Source organism: Phragmites australis, chromosome 1, assembly GCF_958298935.1.
Source record: "Phragmites australis chromosome 1, lpPhrAust1.1, whole genome shotgun sequence".
NCBI classification, from domain to species: domain Eukaryota; kingdom Viridiplantae; phylum Streptophyta; class Magnoliopsida; order Poales; family Poaceae; genus Phragmites; species Phragmites australis.
The window spans coordinates 14,708,308-14,730,543 of record NC_084921.1 but is presented as its reverse complement, the minus strand read 5'-3'; the positions used below and the strand labels follow the sequence as shown (position 1 = coordinate 14,730,543).

Sequence of the window (22,236 nt, the reverse complement as noted above, 5' to 3'; positions counted from 1 at the left end):
TTTAGGCTACCCTCCCAATTTCTTTTGCCAAATTATCTTTGATAAAAATAACACCACAGCCTATATACCATAGGAAAATCTTTATTTTTAAAGGGAGTTTCAGCTGCCATAACCACTTGTGTGAGTTCGTAATGGGTTGATGCAACATATGCTTATACATGGATTGGATTGTAAATAATCCACTTCCATTAAGAGCCCACCTGAAGGTATCTTTCTCATTAGAGAGGTTTATGTGGATTAATTGTAAGATTAACATTTGCCATTCAATTAGTTTTATCACCCACAATTGGTCATCGGAAAGATAAGTTGAGCGGTGTGCTACGCATTACTTCCGCGATTGTGGCTTGTTTATGCCACAAAACATTATAAAGAGTTGGGAATTGCATGCTTAATGGACTATTGCCCAGCCAGATATCATTCCAGAACTGAGTCTGGCTTCCATCCGGTACCTGAATATAGTTAGTAAGTTTATACAATTGTATCTGCATATTCGGATCTACTAGATGTCTGCCAATGAGTCATTGGGATCCTCTAACGAAGCACAAGCTCTCAGTCAGACGTCTGCACAACTAGGTCCTAGTGGAGCAACAGTACAAAAGGCAAGGGCACAAGCAAAGTGGCCGACTGCAAAGATTACCGTCATGGAAATCGATGATGATGGTGTGCCTACGGAGAAAAAGGCCCTGCAGATGTTGCGGAAGCTCTCATACCTTAATGCTCGGGAGAGGATGCCATTGACCCTTCAGAAGTTCAATGAACTCACTGTGGATCAAAAGAACTCCTTGTTCAATGATGGTGTCAATATATTTCTGGAGTTCCCGGAGAACTTGAAGGTGAAGGTTTGCAGGGCTGCTATGAAAATGATCACCAAACTTTCGAGAAGCCACAAGAGCAAGCTTGTGAATGAGTATATGGAAAAAGAGTTGGAGCCCTTCAACAAGTACCCATATATTCAAAGATAGGATTGGGAAGCTTTTGTGGTGTTGATGAGCTCTGAGACGCTCTAAACAGAGAGTTTAGCAAAGAAGCAGCTTCGAGCAAAGAACAAGCAGAATCACAACCTGGGCACAGGCGGGTATGTGGGGAAAAGGGATAAATGGCAGGCGAAGGATGCAAAATTATCCAATGAAGGCCGCGAGAATCCTTGGTTGCATTTCTTGGGACGATCGCAATCATATTTGCGTGCGAGAGGTACGCTGTCAGATAGTGGAGAAATCACCTTAAAATCTAGCAAAACCGAGATAGTTGCTCAAAAGATGAAAGAAATAGCAACCTACTTCTTCTAAGGTTCATTCACCAGGGTCAGGGAACATGACGTGCTCTCCAATGCACTGGGAAACCCTGAGCACCCAGGTTGCGTTCGAGGTGTGTCCAGTTCCCAGGGCTGGAAGTTAGGTTTCCCTGAACACGTCGGGATCTATAAGAAGAGGAAGAGATCAGTCCCAATAGTGTGGAAGCATTGACCCAGTCAATCAGGGAGATCGTTTATCAATACGTCATGCAAAGGTTTACGGCACAGGGAGTCGTAATTCCTAGTGCACTAGTGGGTGGTAGCCCTATTGCTGGACACAATAGTAGTCAAGCCTCCAGGGAGGTTGAACAACCTATTTTCTCTCCATTTGTGGAGTCTGATACCATACACCTTCTCGATAGGTCCACGCCGTGCTCGCTGGTCATAAGACCTAGAGGCTACTATATTGAGGTTGCAAAGGGCCAGGTGCATCCAAATGTCCAGGTGTTACATATGGTCCCGATACGTCCTGGCTATGCCGTGGTCTTCGTGGATTTTGTACATGCCAATGCCATGGACACAGATTTGCCCGTCCCCCCTCCCCCAATGATGAGATAAAAAAACTGAGTCAAGCTCATCACCAAAGGATCCAATGGAAGAGGGGGGACATCGTGGTGCACACGGTATCTAGGAGCGATCTGCCTGGACGTTCAAGTTCCCTACCCCAACCTCAGCCTTAAGATGCGCTAGTTATTTCGCCTTTGTCCACTCCGCCATCTACAGTTAAGCAACCTGAGGGCAGCCCAGAGAAGAAGAAGAAGCCTTTGCCCACTCCGCCATCTACAACTAAGCAACCTAAGGGTAGCCCAGAGAAGAAGAAGAAGTCCAAGTTAGGGTCCAAGAAGCAGCTGCCGAAGAAATCCAAGTCCTCTGGTAAGGACTCAATCATCGAGAAGTGTTGGATAGGGGAAGCTTGGACTAAGGAAAACCCAAAATTCAAGCTTGGGAAGACCTTGCCGTCGGCAGATCCACTTTGGCAGGTGGGACAACCTTGTGTTGAGTTGCATAATTACTACCTATAAGGTTGTAGAGAGAAGAATGTTTCCATTGCCTTATATTACCAAAATCACCACTTCTTGACTGGGAATGGCTACTTCCTCGTGGGCATCAACGACTTATACGACCTCTTCAACCTCGATGGCCTGGACGTGGGGTTATTGCAATGCTTTACATTATAAGCCCTTTCAAACTAGACGTTCATTAATTATTACCACTAAATTCTTCAAACTAGACGTTCATTAATTATTACCACTAAATTCTTCAATCTAACTAATTTCTTATCTATAGACTCTTGATACAAGAAATGAGGAAGAAGGAGCCCTTCAGATTCCTTGACCCCCAAAATTTGACAATTTTTTTGATGGAACAACAAAGGGAATTCATTGTGGAATATGTGGCTAGGGCAATGAGTCACTTTTCGAAGAGGGACTACCTGATGGCCACCCATAACACGGGTGGCCATTGGATCTTACTAATCATTGCCCCCAAGTGGAACTTGGTCTGGTACCTCGATTCATCAAGACTAGTGGTGGGACCTAATGGCGAACAAGGACAACGTGACTATACTTTCATCAAACAAATCCTCAACGAGTAAGCTCTCATGACTCAGGTTACATATTGAACTTTTCAAACTTACACCAAATGTTGACTATTAGATCCCTCTTCGCATGTAGGGCTTTTGACATTTATATGCGTTGTGATCCAAAGTACGATCCGAAGGAGCCCCACACACTGACACATAAGACCGTCTTCACGGTAAGTGGAAACAAACATATTTGCAAATACTCTACTACTACATTTTTTCTTTTGAACTGACAGTTTTTTTCCCTCTCCAGTGTCGCCAATAACTACCAGGCAATTCTTGCGGATACTACGTTGCGTGTCACATGCTGCTATTCATTGCAGCAAAGGATATGAAATCCTCAGATGTAAGATAATTGCATACTCTTTTCATAGCTGCTTTTATTCATTAAAAATATATGATGATAAAATGCTTTTGCTCACACTAATTGCATACTTTTTCCATAACTACTTTTATTCAGCAGGAATTCAGCTTATCGGATGGCAACATCGAGGATTCTGCACTCTCCAACATTCGAGCACGGATCGCCTTCTTCTTAATGATCGAAGTTGCCTCTTCAAAAGGTGAGTTCTATTTTAGAGAGGCAGGGCTTTGACTTATGTAATTTGTGGTTGCACTTTTAACTTATGTAATTTGTAACTATCTTGATGTAATTTGTGGTTGCACTTTCGACTTATGTAATCCGAGGTTGCACTTTCGACTTATGTAATTTGAGCTCTTGATGTGGGCTTGTGTCGTTGTACGTTTCGAGGACTTTTAATTTTGTAATTTGTGGTTGCATATCTCGTGACTATGGAATGAATGTATCTGGATGTGTCTGGATGTGTCTTATTTGCAAGAGAAGACGGCTACCAAATCCTGACATTGCTTCAGAATGCAGCCAGGAAAAAGGTAAATCCCTTCAGGGGATGAGACTATTAGTGACGGGTGGTAAATTCACCCGTCACTAATGATCGAGTCCCAGTGACGGGTAACTTTTCAACCCATCTCTGGAACTCAATCATTAGAGACATGTTGAAAAGATATCCATCATTAATGACTCATAACACTAGTGACAGGTTGTAGCTACCCGTCACTGGTTCTAGTTAATTAGTGATGGGTGCTAAGTACACCCATTACTAATGACTCGGTCACTAATGACGGGTTGTTGTTATCACCCGTCACTAATGACCGAGTCCCAGAGACAGGTTGGAAATCTACCCATCATTAATGACTCAATAACCAATGACGGATGGTAAGAAACCGTCACTGATGACTCGGTCAGTAGTGACGGTTTGTAGTTAACACCCGTCACTAATGACCGAGTCCCAGAGATGAGTTGAAAAGCTACCCGTCATTGGCGATCGATAATTAGTGACGAGTAGTACATATACCCATCACTAATGATGGTCACAATGATGGGCAACATGTCTGCTCAGGTCATAGGAGACGTATTTTAGTGACGGATCTCAATTATGACTCGTCACTGGTGATTGTTATTAGTGACAGGTCCCAACCCAACACTAATATTTTATCATTAGTGATGCAATAAGAGTGACGGGTGTCGTAACCGTCACTAATGATGGTTATCACCCATCACTAATGTGTTGTTCTAGTATAGTGACACTCACTTAATGGTCCAGTGTTCAGGAGCAGAACACATCGGAACATCCAGTGTTCATGTTTTCTGCAGGATGTGCTCTGAGTTAAAGTTTTTGATTTTGTGCTAACCTAGAGATGTTTTGGAGTGTGGAGAAATGTGTTTGCTTGTTTCAAGGTATGCAGGTGACGAATGCAACTTGGCGGTTGACGGTGGGTGATTGGAGCTAAGCAGGTGCTTGGTGTCAGACGATCAAGGAGGATCAGGCAGTGTTAAGGGTAATCCTAGCTGTGCACATAGAAGGCAAGCAAAGCATGAAATAGAGGATGAAGATGGTGTGTTGACAATGTCATGCAAAGGAGATGTCGGTGCAAGTGACAAGGCGACCGGAGGGATCGGGAGCAGAAAAGACTTACCAACGGTCCAGATCGCAAGACGGAGGACACACGTCATCATCGGAGCGCTTGCTTCAAGGGGAAGCAAGTGGCAGCTCGAACACTTTGACAAGCGTGCTAGGATTTCATGTTTTGGTCTCATTGTAAAGCTTACGTCGAGACGAAGCTAAGTCATGAAAGCGCTGAGGTCATCCGATGAATAGAGAAGAAAATAGACTAAATGCTCTTGGTGGTAGGTAGGAGTGTCCTACAAGAGAGGAATATTTTAGAAAAAAGTTAGGAAACATAGGGGTCATATTTTTTAGCCTATAAATAGAGGGGAAGGGTATGGGAGAGGATGAATCATTCATTTAAGCCCCTTGTGCCACCCATATAAGAGCATTGTGCTAGGGTTTTAGAGGAGAGGATGATAAGTGCTTTGCCTATGTAATAGGTGAGAGTTTTGAGAGACAAATCTTTGTATCCGCCTAAAATAGGGCTGACCTATTTGAGTAATAAAGTTTATTTTGTTACATATGCTTGAATTTTTCTCATTCTAGTTTTCCTCTCTTGGTTCCCTTTCCTTGTGTGCAAGTTTTTCCTCTTTGGTGTTGATTTTCGTTTTTCTTTTTGATCTAGAATTTTATCACCTTGGGAGGTTGTTCTTCTTGATGCTAAAAGCATAAAATTTAGATACACATGCATATGTGATAGGGTCTTAAATTCTCTTGCCTTTAGACTATCATCTTGGAGATCTTCTTCATCCGGTGTTCATTTCTTGATCCTTGAGTGATCTTTTCTCAAGATTCAACCTTTGTGTAGGGATGAGTCATGGATTGGTTTGCTTGGAACCTAGTGTTCGATTCGAACCATGAGACCCACTTTTTGTTGAATCTTTAAGTTTGGTTTTTGATCTTTCTCAGAAGTCTCTAGACTTTCTGGGTAGGTGTAGTTTTTTCACTGTATATTTGTGTTGAGTTCTATTGTGATTCTCTTGTAGAGGTGTGTTGAGTGATTGAATAAGAGAAGGCCATCAATTTCACAAGAAATTTGATGAGGCGCATATTCACCCCTCTCTAGTCGCTACTCTCGATCTTACAATTGGTATCAGAGCCAGTTTGATCACTTATTGATCTTAACCGGCTTTGTGATCCGTATGCGATATGGAGAGAAGTGGGACATGGAGAGAAGTGGGAAGATTTCGTTGTTTGATGGCTGTAATTTTTCGTACTGGAAGGTGTACATGGAGGCTTATCTTCTAAGCCAAGAAAGTGTAATATAGGAAGTAGTTGATTCTAACTATGATATCCTTACTACTTGCACGACTCAGGTTCAAATTGAACTAAGGTGTACATGGAGGCTTATCTTCTAAGCCAAGAAAGTGCAATATGGGAAGTAGTTGATTCCAACTACGAGATCCCTACTACTTGCACGACTCAGGTTCAAATCGAACAGTATGAGGCCAACAACAAGGCCAGAAATATTTTGTTTATTAGCCTAAGTCACAATGAGTTTGATAGGATCCAACACCTCCATACTGTCAGAGAGATTTGGAATACTCTGAGTGTCTTTCATAAAGACACTAATCAGACTAAGGCCAGATGCCAAAGCACATACAACCAAGAATACAAAATATTTGTGCAAGGCCCCGTTGAGTCTTTGGATGCGATGTTTGATCGCTTTTATGTGATTGTTAGCAATCTTCGATCAACTGGTGTTTTGTCCTATTCTGACCACGAGAGAGCAATCAAGCTTCTCTATGCTCTTGACCGCATCATATGGGAAGTGAAGATTTCGAGCATTGAAGAGTCTCCAAGTTACGACACATTAACTTATGATGATCTCTTCAGCAAGCTCAAGTCCACCAAGATAGCCAAGGCGGCTTGGATCGGTCTTGAAAATTCCCTATCTTAGAACATGACGTTGGTTTCCAGGCCTGGTGGTGGTAATCAGTCTATAGCTGATTTTTCTTGTGTTAACACTTTATCAAGTGGATTTGCGTTGTCTTACTTGGTTTCTATCACACAGGAGCAGGTGGATGTACGAGACGATGAGGACCTTGTGCTGATTATGAAGAAGTTCACCTGCGTCTACAAAAAACACTGAGATCAGAGGAGGGGTGGTTCTCGTGCCTGCTTTGAGTGTGGTGACACTACCCACTTCAAGGGAAACTGCCCCATGCTCAAGAAGAGGGAGGACGACGACCACAATTACAACAAGCATAAGAAGAAGAACAAGAAGCCCTTCTTCAAGAAGAACTGTGACAAGATGGCCAATAAGGTAGCCAAGACGGATTATAGGACGTTCATGGCGGCTCTCAGCGACATCGACACCTCTTCTAGCGAGAAGGAGAGCTTGGAGGAGGATGACCCGTAAGCAAAGAACAAGAAGAAGGCTAAGGACTTCACTGGCCTCTGCTTCATGGCGGATGACAACAACGACGACAACAACCCCGAGCTGGATCCTTCCGAGGTATTACCTTCCTATGACCAGCTTTCTATCCAAGTCAATACCTTGAATGATGCTCTTGTTAGCCAGGATAGGTTACTTAAGAAAGTTGTGCGTGAGTTAAAGGATCTTAGGCCTAAGTATGAATCTATCTCTACTAAATTTGCAGTGCTTAGGTCTAGGCCTGATGTTGAGGAGTGTGAGAGTTACCTGATTGTCATAGCTGAACTTGCCGAGCTTCATAATGTGCATGCTTAAGTCGCTAGTCGACTTGAGAGTGTCGAAAAGAAGCTTTTTGAGAAGGAGTCTAGGTCTACTCTCTTAGGTGCTTGTAAGAATTGCCTTTTACTTGCAAATGATGTTGAACTAAAAGGCAAGCGCCTGAAGGAGCTAGAGTCTAGATTGAAGAGAGTTGGGAGTTCTAAGGATATACAGCCAAAAGCTCTACCTGCTCCATCTTTTAGGATAAACTCAGTTGGGTTAGAGGGCAAGTTCAAAAGCTTTTGACTGAAAATGAGTATCTTCTTTCTCTGGTGGAGAAGTGCTTAGAGGGCAAAGGTAAAATGAATTTGATCTTGGCTAAGACCAAGATGTATGCTGACAAAGCGGGTTTGGCTCTTGGGTTGGGTTTTGAGAGGGTGGCTTACAGTGTGGAGAGTAAGACTGTGTTTACCACACTTACTACCCTAGAAGCTGAGAAGTCCAAAATCAATGTCACACCACAACCCATCAAAAAACTCATTCCTCAACCTACAAAGAAGAAACCCGCATCATAGCCCAAGAGAGCTCCACAGCCTAAGATGAGAGAGCCCCGAGTGATCGACAGATGAGTTCCCGAGAGACGCTACCACTACACCTACTGCCAGAGAGAGGGTCACATGATTGGGTTTTGCTTTTACCATAGGAGAGATGAGCGGCGTGAGTGGGAGTGGAGCACTCGGGACATATATTGCCCCTTCTGTTGGTGTAGATGAGCTTTTTCCTCGCTTCCACTCACGAGTCCCTAGTGCTTTTCAGTCTCTTCCTAGAGGTGTTTCCTGGTGTGAATTTTGCCATGACTCATACGGTTTTGGTCCACGTGTAAGAGACTTTAAGTCATATTGCTTTGGCGGACCATGTTTTCCTCATCGTGGTACTCGCCCTCAGCGTACTAGACCTATTTTACCTATACCTATTTTTACCACTTTAGGGTGGATGACCCGGTACTGGATTCCCAGGAGGTTTTTGATTAACCCTAGTACTGAGTCATCCACACATTATTCTTCTCATATGTAGGTGGCAGGTGGAGACCTAGAGAACAAGTGGCTTATTGACTTCGGTTGTTCATGCCACATGATCGACGATTCATCATGGTTTCTCCAGCCTCACCCTCATAAAGCGACACGAGTACATCATATTCGCAGATGATAAAAAAGAAAGGTGAAAGCCAAAGGTATGGTAAAGGTGAATGGGAGTTTCACTCTCAAGGATGTAGCTTTGGTGGAGCATCTATGATACAATCTTCTCTCTGTATCTCAGTTGTTAGAATAGGACCTGGAAGTGCATTTCAAACGCGATACTTCTTGAGTTCTCGATTCTTCTGGCATTTTGATTTGCTAGATTTTTCGAGTTGGTAGAGATTTTGGAGTTGATTTTTTTGAGTCTCCTGGTTCTTCTCATTGTTTGATTGCTCAACCTTCTTCTGAGCTTTAGATGTGGAATAGGAGACTACGGCACATGAGCTTTGATTTGCTTGTTTGTTTGAGTGCCCTAGGCTTGATCCGAGGATTGTCCAAGCTTAAGGGCTCATTTGGCAGGGCTCCAGATTCTCCCAGAAATATTTTGGTTTCAGATTCTCCCTGGAAACGTTTCTCTGGTGAATCACCCTCAATTTTCTGAAAATGTTTGGCAGGGATTCTGGATTCGGATTCTTGAAGAAAAATGACCTGAGTGATTCTCGAAACGGGTGAAACACTATTTTGGGTGAGTCTCCTCGTAGTGTTAAAAATGAGAAACATTTCAGGTGATTCAAGGTGAAACGTTTCATATTTTGGTGCGTTTGGCAGGGATTCTAGAGAATCACCAGAGAATCTGAAACATTTCTTGCAACCAAATGGGGCCTAAGATTGAGAAGAATATTATTTGTGCTCCTTGTCAGCATGGTAAGATGGTTGCTTTCTTCCACCCACCAGTGAATCTGGTGATGACTGAAAGACCGGGAGAACTTCTCCATATGGATATTATTGGTCCTTCTTGGATTCATTCGGCGGGTGGGAAATGGTATGCTCTTATCATTATTGATGATTTCTCTCGCTACTCTTGAGTCTTCTTTCTTATGAGTAAGGATGAAGTGTTCTAACACTTTCAGAGCTTAGCTTTGAGATTGTTCAAGGAACTCCCTGGTGCATTGAAAGCAATTCGCAGTGATAATCACACTGAGTTTAAGAACTATCTCTTTGATACTTTGTTTCTTGATCATGGCATTGAACATCAATTTTTTGCCTCACACGTTCCTCAGCAGAATGACGTGGTTAAGAGGAAGAATCGTACTTTGGTGGAGATGGCTAAAACAATACTCGATGAGCATAGGAATCCTAGGAGATTTTAGGGTGAGGCCATTAGCACATCATGCTACATCTCCAATTGGATTTTCTTGTGCTCGATCTTGAATTTGATTTCTTATGAGTTGCGCTTTGGAAGGAAGCTGAATGTTTCACATTTTAGAGTTTTCGATTGTCGTTGTTTTATCGTAAAGCATGTCAATCTTGACAAGTTTGAGCCACGTTCTTCCGATGACGTTTTCTTGGGGTATTCTCTTCATGGTCATTCTTATAGGGTCTTTAATCTTGATACTAACACCATCATAGAATCTTGTGATGCGACTTTTGATGAGTCAACCCCGTGTGCTAGTTCTGTCCTTGAGTATGCAGGTGATCAGGAGATGATTGAGAGGATCTTTGTAGATAACGACCTTACAGCTCTTGGTGATGACAAGGATGATCCACTATTTTCCTCGACCACACCTGCTCCAGAGCTGACTCCTGCTTCTTCTACTCCAGCAGAGGGTCCTGCAGTCTCTATTTCCACTTTAGCTACTTTCAAGTCTACACCAGCAATGTTTGAGGGGGAGGTACACTCATAGCGTGAGGCCCCTCAACACATTCTGTGGCAACACCCTCTACAGACGATGATCGGTGACATCAATGAGAGGGTAATGATGTCAAAATTTGCTTCTCATGCTCATTTTAATTGTGCGTTCGTTGCTTCTTTAGAGCCCTATGATATTGGACATTCTTTATCTGATTCGAGTTGGGTTAATACCATACATTAAGAGCTTAAAATTTTTGAGAGAAACCAAGTTTGGATCCTTGTAGAGCCACCCGCTAATGTTCACACTATAGGAACCAAACGAGTTTTTAAAAACAAACAGGGGGAGGATGAATCTGTAATAAGAAATAAGGCTAGACTAGTAGCTCAGGGTTTTACTTAGGTTGAGGTGATAGTCTTTGAAGAGACCTTTGCACTCATAGCTAGGCTAGAAGCCATTAGAATCCTTCTTGCATTCGCGGCATCCAAGAGTTTCAAGTTGTATTAAATGGATATCAAGAGTGCTTTCCTAAATGATTTCATTCAGGAAGAGGTCTATGTTAGGCAACCCCCTGATTTTAAGCACCTTAAATACCCACATAGAGTTTACAAACTTAGAAAGGCTTTGTATGAACTTAAGCAGGCACCTAGAGCTTGGTATGATAGGCTTAGGTCTTTCTTTTTAAATCATGAGTATGTGGTGGGGTCAGTCGATAAAACTTTGTTCACTCTTAGTCATGACAATGATTTCTTACTTGTTCAGATATATGTAGATGATATCGTTTTTGGTGACTCTTCTCACGCACTTGTGACCAAGTTTGCAGAAACTATGAGCAGGGAGTTCGAGATGTCGATGATAAGCAATCTCAACTTCTTCCTTGGACTACAAATCAAACAATGCAAGCAAGGTACATTCGTCCACCAGATGAAGTACACCAAGAACTTGCTGAAGAAGTTCGACATGAGTGATGCGAAGCTCTTGGTGACACCGATGGCTAACTCAACCGTGCTTGATCTAGATGAAGATGGTGAGGAGGTGGACCAGCGAGAGTACAAGAGCATGATCGGCTCTCTCCTATACTTGACAGCGACACAAAAAATCGTATAAAAATCAAGCAAGAAATCTCCCACTTGGGTTCCCGTGGTTCCTATGCCGCCGCGTTTCCCGATCCTTTTCTTTTAGTGCTTTGACCCGAAGCGATAGCTTGACGCCCATCTCAGAATGTACACCCAATGGATTATTTGATCCATATTGATGCAATGCAGCCAGATGAAGAAGACTGGCGGTTTTGTTTTTTCTCTCGTGCCCTTCTGGGAAAGATCCGACGTCCACTTCACCATTTGCTTGTGTTCTTGCTTCCAAGCTTCACCGAGGACGTCTCACCATCAAGCAGTGAAACACATTCTGAGATATCTCAAGCACACTCTCGAGTATAGGCTTTGGTTTTCTCCTTCCTCTTCGCTTTCTCTTTGAGGTTTTTCGAATGCGGATTTTGCTGGTTGTAGAATTAATAGGAAAAGTACCTTTGGTACTTGTCACTTTTTGGGTGCTTCTCTTGTATGTTGGTCTTCTCGCAAACAATTTAGTGTTGTACAGTCTACTGCTGAAGCTGAATATATAGCTGCTGCTAGCTGTTGCTCATAGATTTTGTGGATGGTTGCTACCTTGAGGGCTTTTGGTTGAATTTTAAGAGTGTGCTACTTTTATGTGATAACACTAGTACCATAAGCTTAACCAACAATTCAGTTCAACACTCCAGAACCAAACACATAGATGTGAGATTTCACTTTCTAAGAGACCACAATGAGAAGGGAGATATTGAGTTGACCTACATAGATACCCAACACCAGCTAGCCGATATATTTACTAAGCCACTAGATGCTACAAGATTAGCCTATTTGAGAGGAGAGTTTGGTGTGTGCCATCCCTATGACATTATGCGAGGGAGAGTTTTCCTTTGTACATACTATATCTTACTTTTGTTGTATTTGTATTACATTTCTTTATATAAAAAAATCACAGTAGTTGAGCTTTGATTTGTATGTCTTTAGCATTTTTGATTATCAGACTTGAATTTAGACTAAGTTGAGTAGTTGTGTGGAGCAACGTTTTAATTTGAGGCTCTTCTTGATGCTTTGAATTGATACATTTCAAGCAAGCTTGCTTTTCTTAAGATAAAATTTGGTAATTTTATGAATCATATAGGCTATGAAATGCTATATTCTTGATCACCATGTTCGTAATTGATTAGGCTTAGTCAGTGCTTGTGTTAAGGCTAGTTCGATGAATATCTTGCTCTAGGTGTTCTTGGTTCAAGACAGTGGATTAGGGAATATTACATTATATTTTCTGTCTTTATTAAATACTTAGCTCATGATAGAACCTTGTGAGAATATATGTTCCTTGTGTTGTAAAGGTACTATTTAACTTGATCTTGTGAACATCTTGATAACTTGTGCAAATTGAATAATTATGAAAAATCAAGTCTCTTGTGCTAAAATGTAATCTAATACGGTTGTATTGAAGCCTCAAGATATTTGTCATACCCAGTCGAGCAATACTTTGCTTAGATAAGAGGCAACTTAAGGATAAAATGAAATTAAAAAAAAATGCCTACTTGTTAAATTCTTTTTAATCACTTGATTAGCCTAAGTCCTAGTTTCATATGTGAGCATTTTTAAAGCCTACTGTCATGAACACTTGTTTGCCTAGTTTGAGGTTGAAATTGGCTAGTTCTTAATTCTTGTATTACCTCGGCACAAGTGGATGCTTATGTAGTGGTCACTTTGGAAATGATTCGGCTATGTGAAATTAAATGCGCCAACCAATTCTTCGGGTTTAGCTTGTCAATCTTTGTGCTCTTGTGTTGCTGTCTCTTTTTGAGCCTCTATGCGATTGTGAGCTCTACATTCTACCCTTGGAGCCCTTTGACATTTCTAACTCTCGCAAATGCTTTGCAGTATGCTTGTAAAAGCTCATTTAGGATTGCATGTTCGTAATGTTTTATCCTTCATGTTTGCATTGCCAAAGGGGAATAGTATATGCATAAAGATGGTAATATGCATAAATATGCTTCAATGGAAGAGAAATGAAAATATTTGCAAGAAATCTTAAAGAGAAATAAAGAATGTGCATTCATCAACACAATATTTGTTTTTGAGTCCTTGAGTTTTTCTTGCTCTTTTGAGGTTTATGGCTTGTGTTTGCCTCTCTATGGTTTTTTGCAATCTTTTTTATGTCAAATGACATGGTTCTTGCTCTTTCTTGAGTTTTGATCACTTGGACGTGCTTCAATTCTTCAAACCCAAATCTTTGTGTTTTGAGGGTTGTCAAGGGGGAGATTGAGAAACCAAACCAAGTTGAAATGTGCTTTGGTTTGTATGTGATGAGTCATTGATAACATTGGATTTGAAATTATTTTAGTTGGCATGAGCTTGTATATGTGATCTTATTTATGGCTAACCAAAATTTAAATTGGAGCAGACTGTTTCAGAGTTCAGAAAATTATGCATCACCGGAACATCCGCTGTGTGGGTTTTTCACCACACCAGATAGTCCGATGTTACGGTGAAGTGAACACCGGATCATTTTCAGTGCTAAAGCAGAAATAGAAGCAAAAACCAGATGGTTCAGTGATGGACTTTGAGAGCATCGGAGTATTTTCTACAAAAAAGAGATTTTTGGTGTCAAGTTCGATTATGTATGCTGGATAGTCTGGTGCTAAGATTGTAAATATCGGAGAATGCACCAGACCTTTTGTTGCAGAGAGGTTGTAGAAGGGTGGTTCAGTGGATTGGCACGCGCCAGATTATTCAGTGATGAACATGATATCACTGGACCCTTTCTTACAGAAAGCAAATTTTTCCTAGACAAATAGTGTTACACTCACCGGATGGTCTGGTGTTCAGGAGCAGAACATACCCGAACATCCAGTGTTCATGTTTTCTGCAGGATGTGCTCTGAGTTGAAGTTTTTGATTTTGTGCTAACCTGTAGATATTTTAGAGTATGGAGAAATGTGTTTGCTTGTTTCAAGGTGTGTAGGTGACGGGTGCAACTTGGCGGTCAACAGTGGGTAATCGGGGTTAAGCGGTTGCTTGGTGTCAGACATCAAGGAGAGTCGGACGGAGCCAAGGGTGATCCTAGTTGTACACATAGAGGTCAAGCAAAGCATGAAACGGATGATGAAGACGGTGTGTTGACAAAGTCAAGCAAAAGGGATGACAGTGCAAGTGACAGGGCGGCCCGAGGGATCGAGAGTGGGAGAGACTTACCGGTGGTCCAGATCGCAAGATGGAGGACACGTGTCATCATCGGAGCACTTGCTTCAAGAGGAAACAAATGACGGCTAGTCGCACTTTGAGAAGCATGCTAGGGTTTCACGGTTTAGCCTCAAAATTGTGAGAGGACTGGAGGAGTATGTCACACCATTGTAAAGCTTGCATCGACATGAAGCTAAGTCATGAAGGCGCCGAGGTCATCTGATGAATGGACAAGAAAATATACCAAAATACTCTTGTGGTAGGTTGGAGTGTCTTACAAGAGAGGGGTATTTTGAAAAAAAAGTTAGAAAACTTGGGATCAAGTTTCCTAGACTTATAAATAGAGTGATAGAACTATGTGAGAGGATGAACTAGCTATTTAAGCCTCTTGTGCCACTTATATAAGAGTATTGCGCTAAAGTTATAGAGGAGAGTAGGATGAGTACTTAGCCTATATAATATGTGAGATTTTTCATAGAAAAATCTTTATAATTCGTCTGAAAAAGGGCTGATCTCTTTGAGTAATGAAGTTTATTTAGTTATATATGCTTAAATTACTCTCTTTCTAGTTTTCTCTTTTAGTTCTCTTATCTTGTGTGTAAGTTTTTTCTCTTCGGTGTTGATTTTCGTTTTTCTTTTTGAGCTAGAATTTAACACCTTGGAAGGTTGTTCTTCTTAATACTAAAGACATAAAATTCACATACACATATATATGTGATAGAGTTTTTAAATTCACTTGCCTTTAGATCATAATCTTGGAGATCTTCTTCACTTGATGTTCACCTTTTGATCCTTGACTGATTTTTTTTCTCAAGATTCAACATTTGTTTGGAGATGAGTAATATATTGATTTGTTCTGGAATCTAGTGTTCGATTCCATCAATGAGACTTATTTTTTTGTTAAATCTTTAAGTTTGGTTTTTGATCTTTCTCTGAAGTCTCTAGATTTTCTAAGTGTAGTTTTCCGCTACGTATTTATGTTGCGTTCTGTTATAATTATTTTGTAGATATACGTTGGATGATTAAATAGAAAAAAACCATCAATATCATAAGAAATTTGTTGAAACGCGTATTCACATTCTGTAGTGACTGCTCTCGATCCTACACCAATAGACCGTTGAATTTAATCTTTGGTATTTTTTCTACCGTAAAGGAGCTCATAGAAGAAATGCTCTGAAATGAAAGTCAAGTAATCACTACCATCTGCAGGAAGGAGAGGAATCAGGTCACCAATGGCGCACGCGAAAGTAGGAGTGTCTCTGCCGCCGCTCAGACGTGGAACGGATCAGGCGAGCAGGTGCCTGAACGGTACGTCCGACGTCGCCGGCTGTGCGATCCCAGTCGTCGATCTCAGCTGGTTGCTCGACCCGCGGTCGTCGGAAGAGGAGCCAGCAAACCTCGGGTCTGCCTGCCAGCACTGGAGTTTCTTTCAGGTACATGGTTGCTAATCACATTTACAATTGTTACTGCATGTTTTGACGAGCTTGATTAGGTACTACTGGTGTAGGATAATCACGCATTAAGGCCTCGTTCGGAACAAGGGCAAGATTTTCTTGTTCTTGCAGGAATTAACTGATTTTAAAATCCTATCAAATTTCTGCGTTCCAAGCAGACTTGAATTGTTGTTAGTGTGTCCCCTCACAAATTGCATGCAGCTCATCAACCACAGGGTGCCGGAAGATGTGATTGATCCTGGACGTAAAGAGAGACATCACCGAGTTCGCCCCAAGGAGTCACGGCCTCACGGGACATGAGGTTCTGATCCACACAACCTGCATCTTTCAGGGACTCCATCGACAGGTACTCACTCAATCGAGACGGCGAGGGTGGTGGCGTGCTTGCTGCGGTTCATGGCCGCGGACATGGGCGTGGAGCTGGAGCGCCTTCTGGAGGCGTTCCGGGGACAGCCGCAGAGCATGAAGGTGACCTACTACCCGCCGTGCAGACAGGCCGACGATGTGTTCGGCCTGTCGCCGCACACCGACGCCACCGCCGTGATGCTGCTGCTCCATGTCAACGATGTGCAGGGTCTGCAGATCAGGAGGGACGGCAAGTGGGTTGCTGTTGATCCTCTGGACGGGGCGTTCGTTGTCAGCATCGGTGACATACTCGAGGTAACTGTTACTACATCATTTAATTTATCGACTTATGATAAACAGATGTTTAAAAGCAATGGCCAAAGGCAAGCATTAAAGACATAATTGATGTCCTAAACCACAAGTAAATTGGACATGAGGTAGTACTCTATTCGATCCGAAATAAATATTATTTTAGATATCGATACGGTTTCTAAAATACAACTTAACTACTATTTTTTATTATAATATATTGATACAACATAGAAAAATAGAGTATTATAAAAATATTTTTTAAGATAAATCTACGTGTGTCATTTTTAAGTATTCAAACTTAATAAAAATAATAATTTGTAACCAAAATTTAAAACATAACCTAAAATAACACTTATTTTGAACGAAAAGAGTACTAGCGTTCGTGTGTGAACACTGATTCCTAGCTGTTTACTTATTTGCTTTATGCTAAAATTAGGTAGTGTGTCATAAGCGGTTGCTACTTGCAGATTCTAAGCAACGGGACATACAGAAGCATTGAGCACAGGGCCGTGGTACACCCGGACAAAGACCGCATCTCGGCGGCGAAGTTCCATCAACCGTGCCACGACACAACGGTCGGCCCTCTGCCGCAGCTCGTGAAAGACGGCGGCGAGGGCGGGGCGCGGTACAAATCCATGGGCTACATGGATTTCACGAAGCGCTTCTTCGCAGCGAAGCTCGATGGACGAAGGAGCCACATGGAGGCCTTGAGGAAACTAGTTGACTGCCAACCCAAGCAGTGGAAATGAGGAAATGTTTGCTGGATCAACCAACCATGTCTCCGGTTCATGCTGAATCAATTACTAAAAACAACTTTGTGTTTGTAATGACATCTGGAAAAACAAAAGAATCTGTGATGCATGATAAAATGCAACGGGTACTGCATTATTCTTTTCATAGCCGCCTGTCAGATGACAAGCTTCAGTACTAGATTGTTCGCTGTTCCGCCAACCGCTTGAAATTCAGATAAAAGCCATCGCATTCCAAACAGGTTATGCGCATTTGCAACCTGGAAGGACACCGGAGTGCCAGAAAAGCTTATGAACTTCACATTACAACAAGGTCGATTTCTTTACATATAGCATAGGATGATTGGAACAAGCCGACGCACAATAATGTCTCTTCCTGCATTTTTCCTCCGTAGTATTACGGGGGTGTTTCAGTGTTTGGTTCGAGAAACAGAATAGTGAATGAACTAAGTGATCCAACTCTGAACCTAGTCAATTTGTTTCCGTAAGTAAAACATCTAAGAGAAAGGAACACTACAAATATGAAATGATAAACCATCACGACTGTGGACATGTTATTGGTAAGGTTTGCACTTTGCAGTTGCAAAAGGAACAAAAGCACGCCACTGCTAGTTAAACTTTTTATATTTTGTGCAATGGATCCAAATAAGCATGGCTAGAGAACACTAAGAAAATAAGCATGGCCAGAGAACACTAAGCTTTGTGATTTCCAAATTACATAGCAACTATTCAACGAATCAACAATGCTTGAGTCCGGCAGCAGATTTGAAGTGAGCATTTCAAGAATAAACCAACTTCATTCCACTTTCCTGGGTTCTGCTCGGGGCTTCCACAGACCAAGGCGATACTTGTGAGCAAAGCTCAGAATCAACTTTCTCTGCATTGTAGGTACAAAAATCAATACAATAAATTATATTTAGTCAAGCAAACTTACTTATTCTCAATCTTAACATTAAAAACATTAAAAAAAATTATGGAACTAAACAACCAACATATTCCAAACAAGAAAAATGTTTGACCCACAATAAATGTTACAAATAGCAATCAACAGTTAGCAAGAAGTCGATCAGATTTTGTTTGGATCTCGGGTTTAAGTAAAAGCAGATTTAGTTAAACCAGCTTCAGAACCTAGCCACCAAAAACCTTGTTTGGTTAGATAGGAACAAAACTTGGATATTAAAAGCCAGCCCGTACTCAAATAATGGGTTACATGAAAAACAACTTTAACCTGGTTTTCACCAATAAGAAAATATAGAAAACCAGTTTAGCCAAACATTGTTTTCTCTAAAGTCTAAACACTATACCAACCGAATAACAACTTAAAATTAGCATTGCTAGAATTTAACCAAAAACATGTTTTCCTAAACCAATGGAAAAAAAACTTATGACCCAAAAGAAGGCGAAAGTAGGTTAGCAATCTCAATGTGTACTAACTAGAAAACTTTCAGTAGTTGCAAAAACAGTTGTAGATGCTCCTATTCAAAACATTACTCAAGGTGTTACTACAGAACTGAAAACATCTAACAAAAACGCTTGCAATATAAGTAAGGAGGTGCTAAATGCCATTGACTAACTTAGGGCGTCTGCAATGCTTATGGGCCAACCAGTCAATAAGCTAGGGCCCATAGAAACTTGTTGCTACCTCCACAATGCTTATTGCCAAACAAGGACATAAGGTGAGCCCCATATCTCAGTAAAAAAGAGAAAAAAAATCTCAACTGCCCGCCATCTCGTTCCATCACCGGCGAGCTCGTGGCGGCCAAACCCATCGGCGGTGGCCCTCATGTCCACTGTTGCCGGATCCGGTGGCAAGAACCCTTGCCTATCTCGCAGTAGCTGGATCTATGGCGGCCTCCTCTCCTTCATCTAGCTCGCCGGCATGATTGGAGAGATCCATGACGGTCGCCTCCCCTTCTCCATGGCTGCATCCGCGTCGCGCTTGGCGACAGCGTGACAAGCGTAACAACGGCTCGCTGTGGTACACATCGTCTTCACCGAGCATCATCTCAGCTTCCTCTCTGTGGTGGGGCAGCAATGGCATCGGAGAGAGAAGAGGGAGGAGAGAGATTAAATAGTTTTTTAATGCTTATGGCCAGGCCATAGCCGTACGGGTGGCTCATGCTATTGCTTTGCTTGTTGCCACTTGCACAATGTATATCACCCATAAGGGCTTATTGACTGCCTTATTTCCCCCATTGCAGACACTCTTATAAGGTTACCCATTTCCTCGGAAACATCCTGATCCTGATCAACCAAAAGAACACCCCACATATCTCGGTATGCTAGCATTTTAACTGACTAAAGCGATTGCAATGCAGTTAAAAAGCATCAATAATGTCCATGAGTGAGGGCAATAAAAAATGACTTTGACCTGGTTTAGAACTCAATTTTCAATCCTAACAACATTGCTGATGAATTGATGTGACTTCCAAATTCCAGCTCAAGTTCCCATTACTTCAAACAAAAATGCATGGAAATTTCCCACATCATGCGCTTATTGGCCTTCATGTGCTTCAGAAATATTCTTATGCAAGCCCAGATTGGTCTGGACGTCCATATTAACCAAAATTCACCTCAAAGTGACAATGCAACAATAAAGCACATTCTTGCCATTTATATATTCCTTATAACAGTCTTGATGCAAAATTTGGGTCCCTGTGCACTCTCAAGATATCATAGCATTCAGAAAACTACTTCTGAAATTTGAATATTAATAAAAAAACTAATTGGAGATTGAAGAACTTCATCAACCCAAAAAAGCCTGCTCTTAGTGTTAAGGAACAGCGGTAACTTATCACATCTCCCATTCACCATTGAGTAATTCACTACAGGTTCTAGATAATGTTAGGAGACCCATATTGATCTTGTATTCTTGTCAGCTCATCAAACTCCCAATGTGATAAGTTGCACCCGAAGCAAGGCCAAATTACATAGTTTTCACTACTTGATGCCAGAATTGACCAAAAAGCCAATCTCTCCAAAGAAAAATATTCAGCTAGATTTTTTTTCACGAGAAGCAAAGCAAAGCGACATTAGAGTTTTCATTTTTCATGGGCGCTGATACAGAAACATACAACCTAGGGACACACCATTCCAAAAAATAAGTCACTAAAAATTAGCTCAGACCAATTTATCCTACAAACATATCAAATTCCCCTCTAAACATGTCAAATTACCTCACATTTTAGCCAACCGAGCCATATCGAGAAAAGTACTCGGCATCTTGATCAGAAAACACAGCAGGAACTCTCCTTACCAGCATTTGACTACAACCTACAAATTCACAGTGCACTCAACAATCCAATGATTCTACTGAAGCATCACAGCATTAGACAAGAGAACCTGACCAATACCTACATTTCCATAACGAAATGCTCAAAAACCCAGTCACTAACGTAAACAAAAACCATATCAGCCACTCACTTAAATTACAAGTCGCCGAAGAAGTCAATTAGTGACGTACATGCTTGCAGGGGATGCCAAGCTTCTTGAGCCGCAGCGTGCGGGCCTCGAGGAGCCTCTGGAGGTCGCCGCCTACTGCCTCCTCCAGCTTCGCGGCGTGGGTCTCTACCCCCTTCCCCACGCCGTTCAAGAACTCCACCACGCCGACCTTGGCTGCGCCGCAGGAATCCAGCTCCAATCACCAAAAGGGACCGGGAAAAGCACCACAAGATGATTTAGGGAGGCGGGGGAGGAGAGGGGTACCTTCGTAGGGCTGGGCGTGGAAGGATCTCGCCGGAGCTGCAGCGCCTGAGAGAAGGAGGCGGCGCGCGTGAGATGCACACGCGAGAGCCATGGGGACGGCAATAGGGAGGAGAGTGGCCGTGAACCGTGCGCCGCCGCCCCACGAGCTAAAAGTGGGGCTAGGTTAAGCGAATTCTATATAATAGCAATGGTAGGTAATTTCATGGTACTTCAGGGGCATTGTCATTTACCCAAGCTGCAGAAGCCGGAGAAGCTGACTCTCCAGCTGAGACTGAACCTATTTGGATTGTCTTTTTTTCCGGCTTTTCTTTGAAAAAAAAAAGCAGAAGCTATTTTACGACTAGTTCTGGCTTTAGTTTTTGATAATTTTTGACTGACTTAGAACGGTTATAGTTAAAATGAATTAAAAACTAAGAAATAGATTATGTCTGGGTTTTTTAGTTTTTGTGTGCGCTGAGAAACTAAAAATTTATTATAAAATCTAATGATTAAAATTTAACATCCACAAACATTTTACTCAGCTAGTCAAAAGTTTTAAAACCACAAGCTATGTAAACGGACCTGAGCATCTTATTTTGGATCTTTGAGCTCGGCTCAAGTAAACTAATAAACTTGGCTCGTTTAAGCTGGACCTCGGCTCAGAAAGCTCAACAAGCTTGGCTAAAGGATGGAAGGAAATTGCGCTAATTCGATGATTCTTTTAATTTTTTGACGAGAAATTGTGCTAATTCTGTTTTTTTTTTTTTACTTATGGTTTAAGACATTGGCTCGGTCTTTTATGCATGCCTTGACCATTACTTTTTTTTTCTAAGTATTGTTATCAAAAGTTATTGAAAAGATAATCATGTGAAAATATTTTCCATTCAAATCAACTAACATCATTTTTACGTAACATATCTTAATATTTTTATATATATTAGTGGTTAAAGTTTTTAAAGTTTAGCTGTATATGTCATCTCTTCCAGAAAAGAAAGAATATAAGAGAAGAAAATTCAGAAATAGCTCAATATTTGGAGCCACTACCTCTGAGTCAGAGAGGACAGACAAAATCAAACTCCAAGGAAATGAT

At 41.7% G+C, this 22,236-nt stretch overlaps 1 protein-coding gene and 1 pseudogene across 2 annotated transcripts; one reads left to right on the top strand and one right to left on the bottom strand.

Annotated features, from left to right (window-relative positions):
• The first annotated feature begins 15,834 nt into the window (after positions 1-15,834).
• LOC133931318 (2-oxoglutarate-dependent dioxygenase 11-like) lies at positions 15,835-17,462 on the top strand (annotated as a pseudogene).
• Positions 17,463-17,984: 522 nt separating this feature from the next.
• On the bottom strand, positions 17,985-21,338 carry LOC133910790 (uncharacterized). Of its 2 annotated transcripts, XR_009908553.1 has the most exons (4): positions 21,168-21,338; positions 20,926-21,077; positions 20,639-20,735; positions 17,985-18,339 (listed from the first exon to the last, which is right to left on the bottom strand). XR_009908553.1 is itself a non-coding variant. In XM_062353060.1 (3 exons), the coding sequence occupies exons 1-3, from the start codon at positions 21,256-21,258 to the stop codon at positions 18,259-18,261; spliced, it is 324 nt and encodes a 107-aa protein (XP_062209044.1). In that variant the 5' UTR covers positions 21,259-21,332; the 3' UTR covers positions 17,985-18,258. The 2 variants fall into 2 exon arrangements, 1 of the variants encoding a protein (XP_062209044.1); XM_062353060.1 differs by lacking the exon at positions 20,639-20,735 and having other exon boundaries at positions 21,168-21,332.
• Positions 21,339-22,236: the final 898 nt, after the last annotated feature.

Bases quoted from the DNA above. Each gene is read 5' to 3' on its own strand.
- LOC133910790 (XM_062353060.1), bottom strand. From the start codon at position 21,258: ATGGCTCTCGCGTGTGCATCTCACGCGCGCCGCCTCCTTCTCTCAGGC. The intron at 21,078-21,167 runs GTACCCCTCTCC...CCTGCGGCGCAG, and splicing joins CCACGCCCAGCCCTACGAAG to CCAAGGTCGGCGTGGTGGAG. The intron at 18,340-20,925 runs GTACGTCACTAA...CCTACAATGCAG, and splicing joins TTGGCATCCCCTGCAAGCAT to AGAAAGTTGATTCTGAGCTT.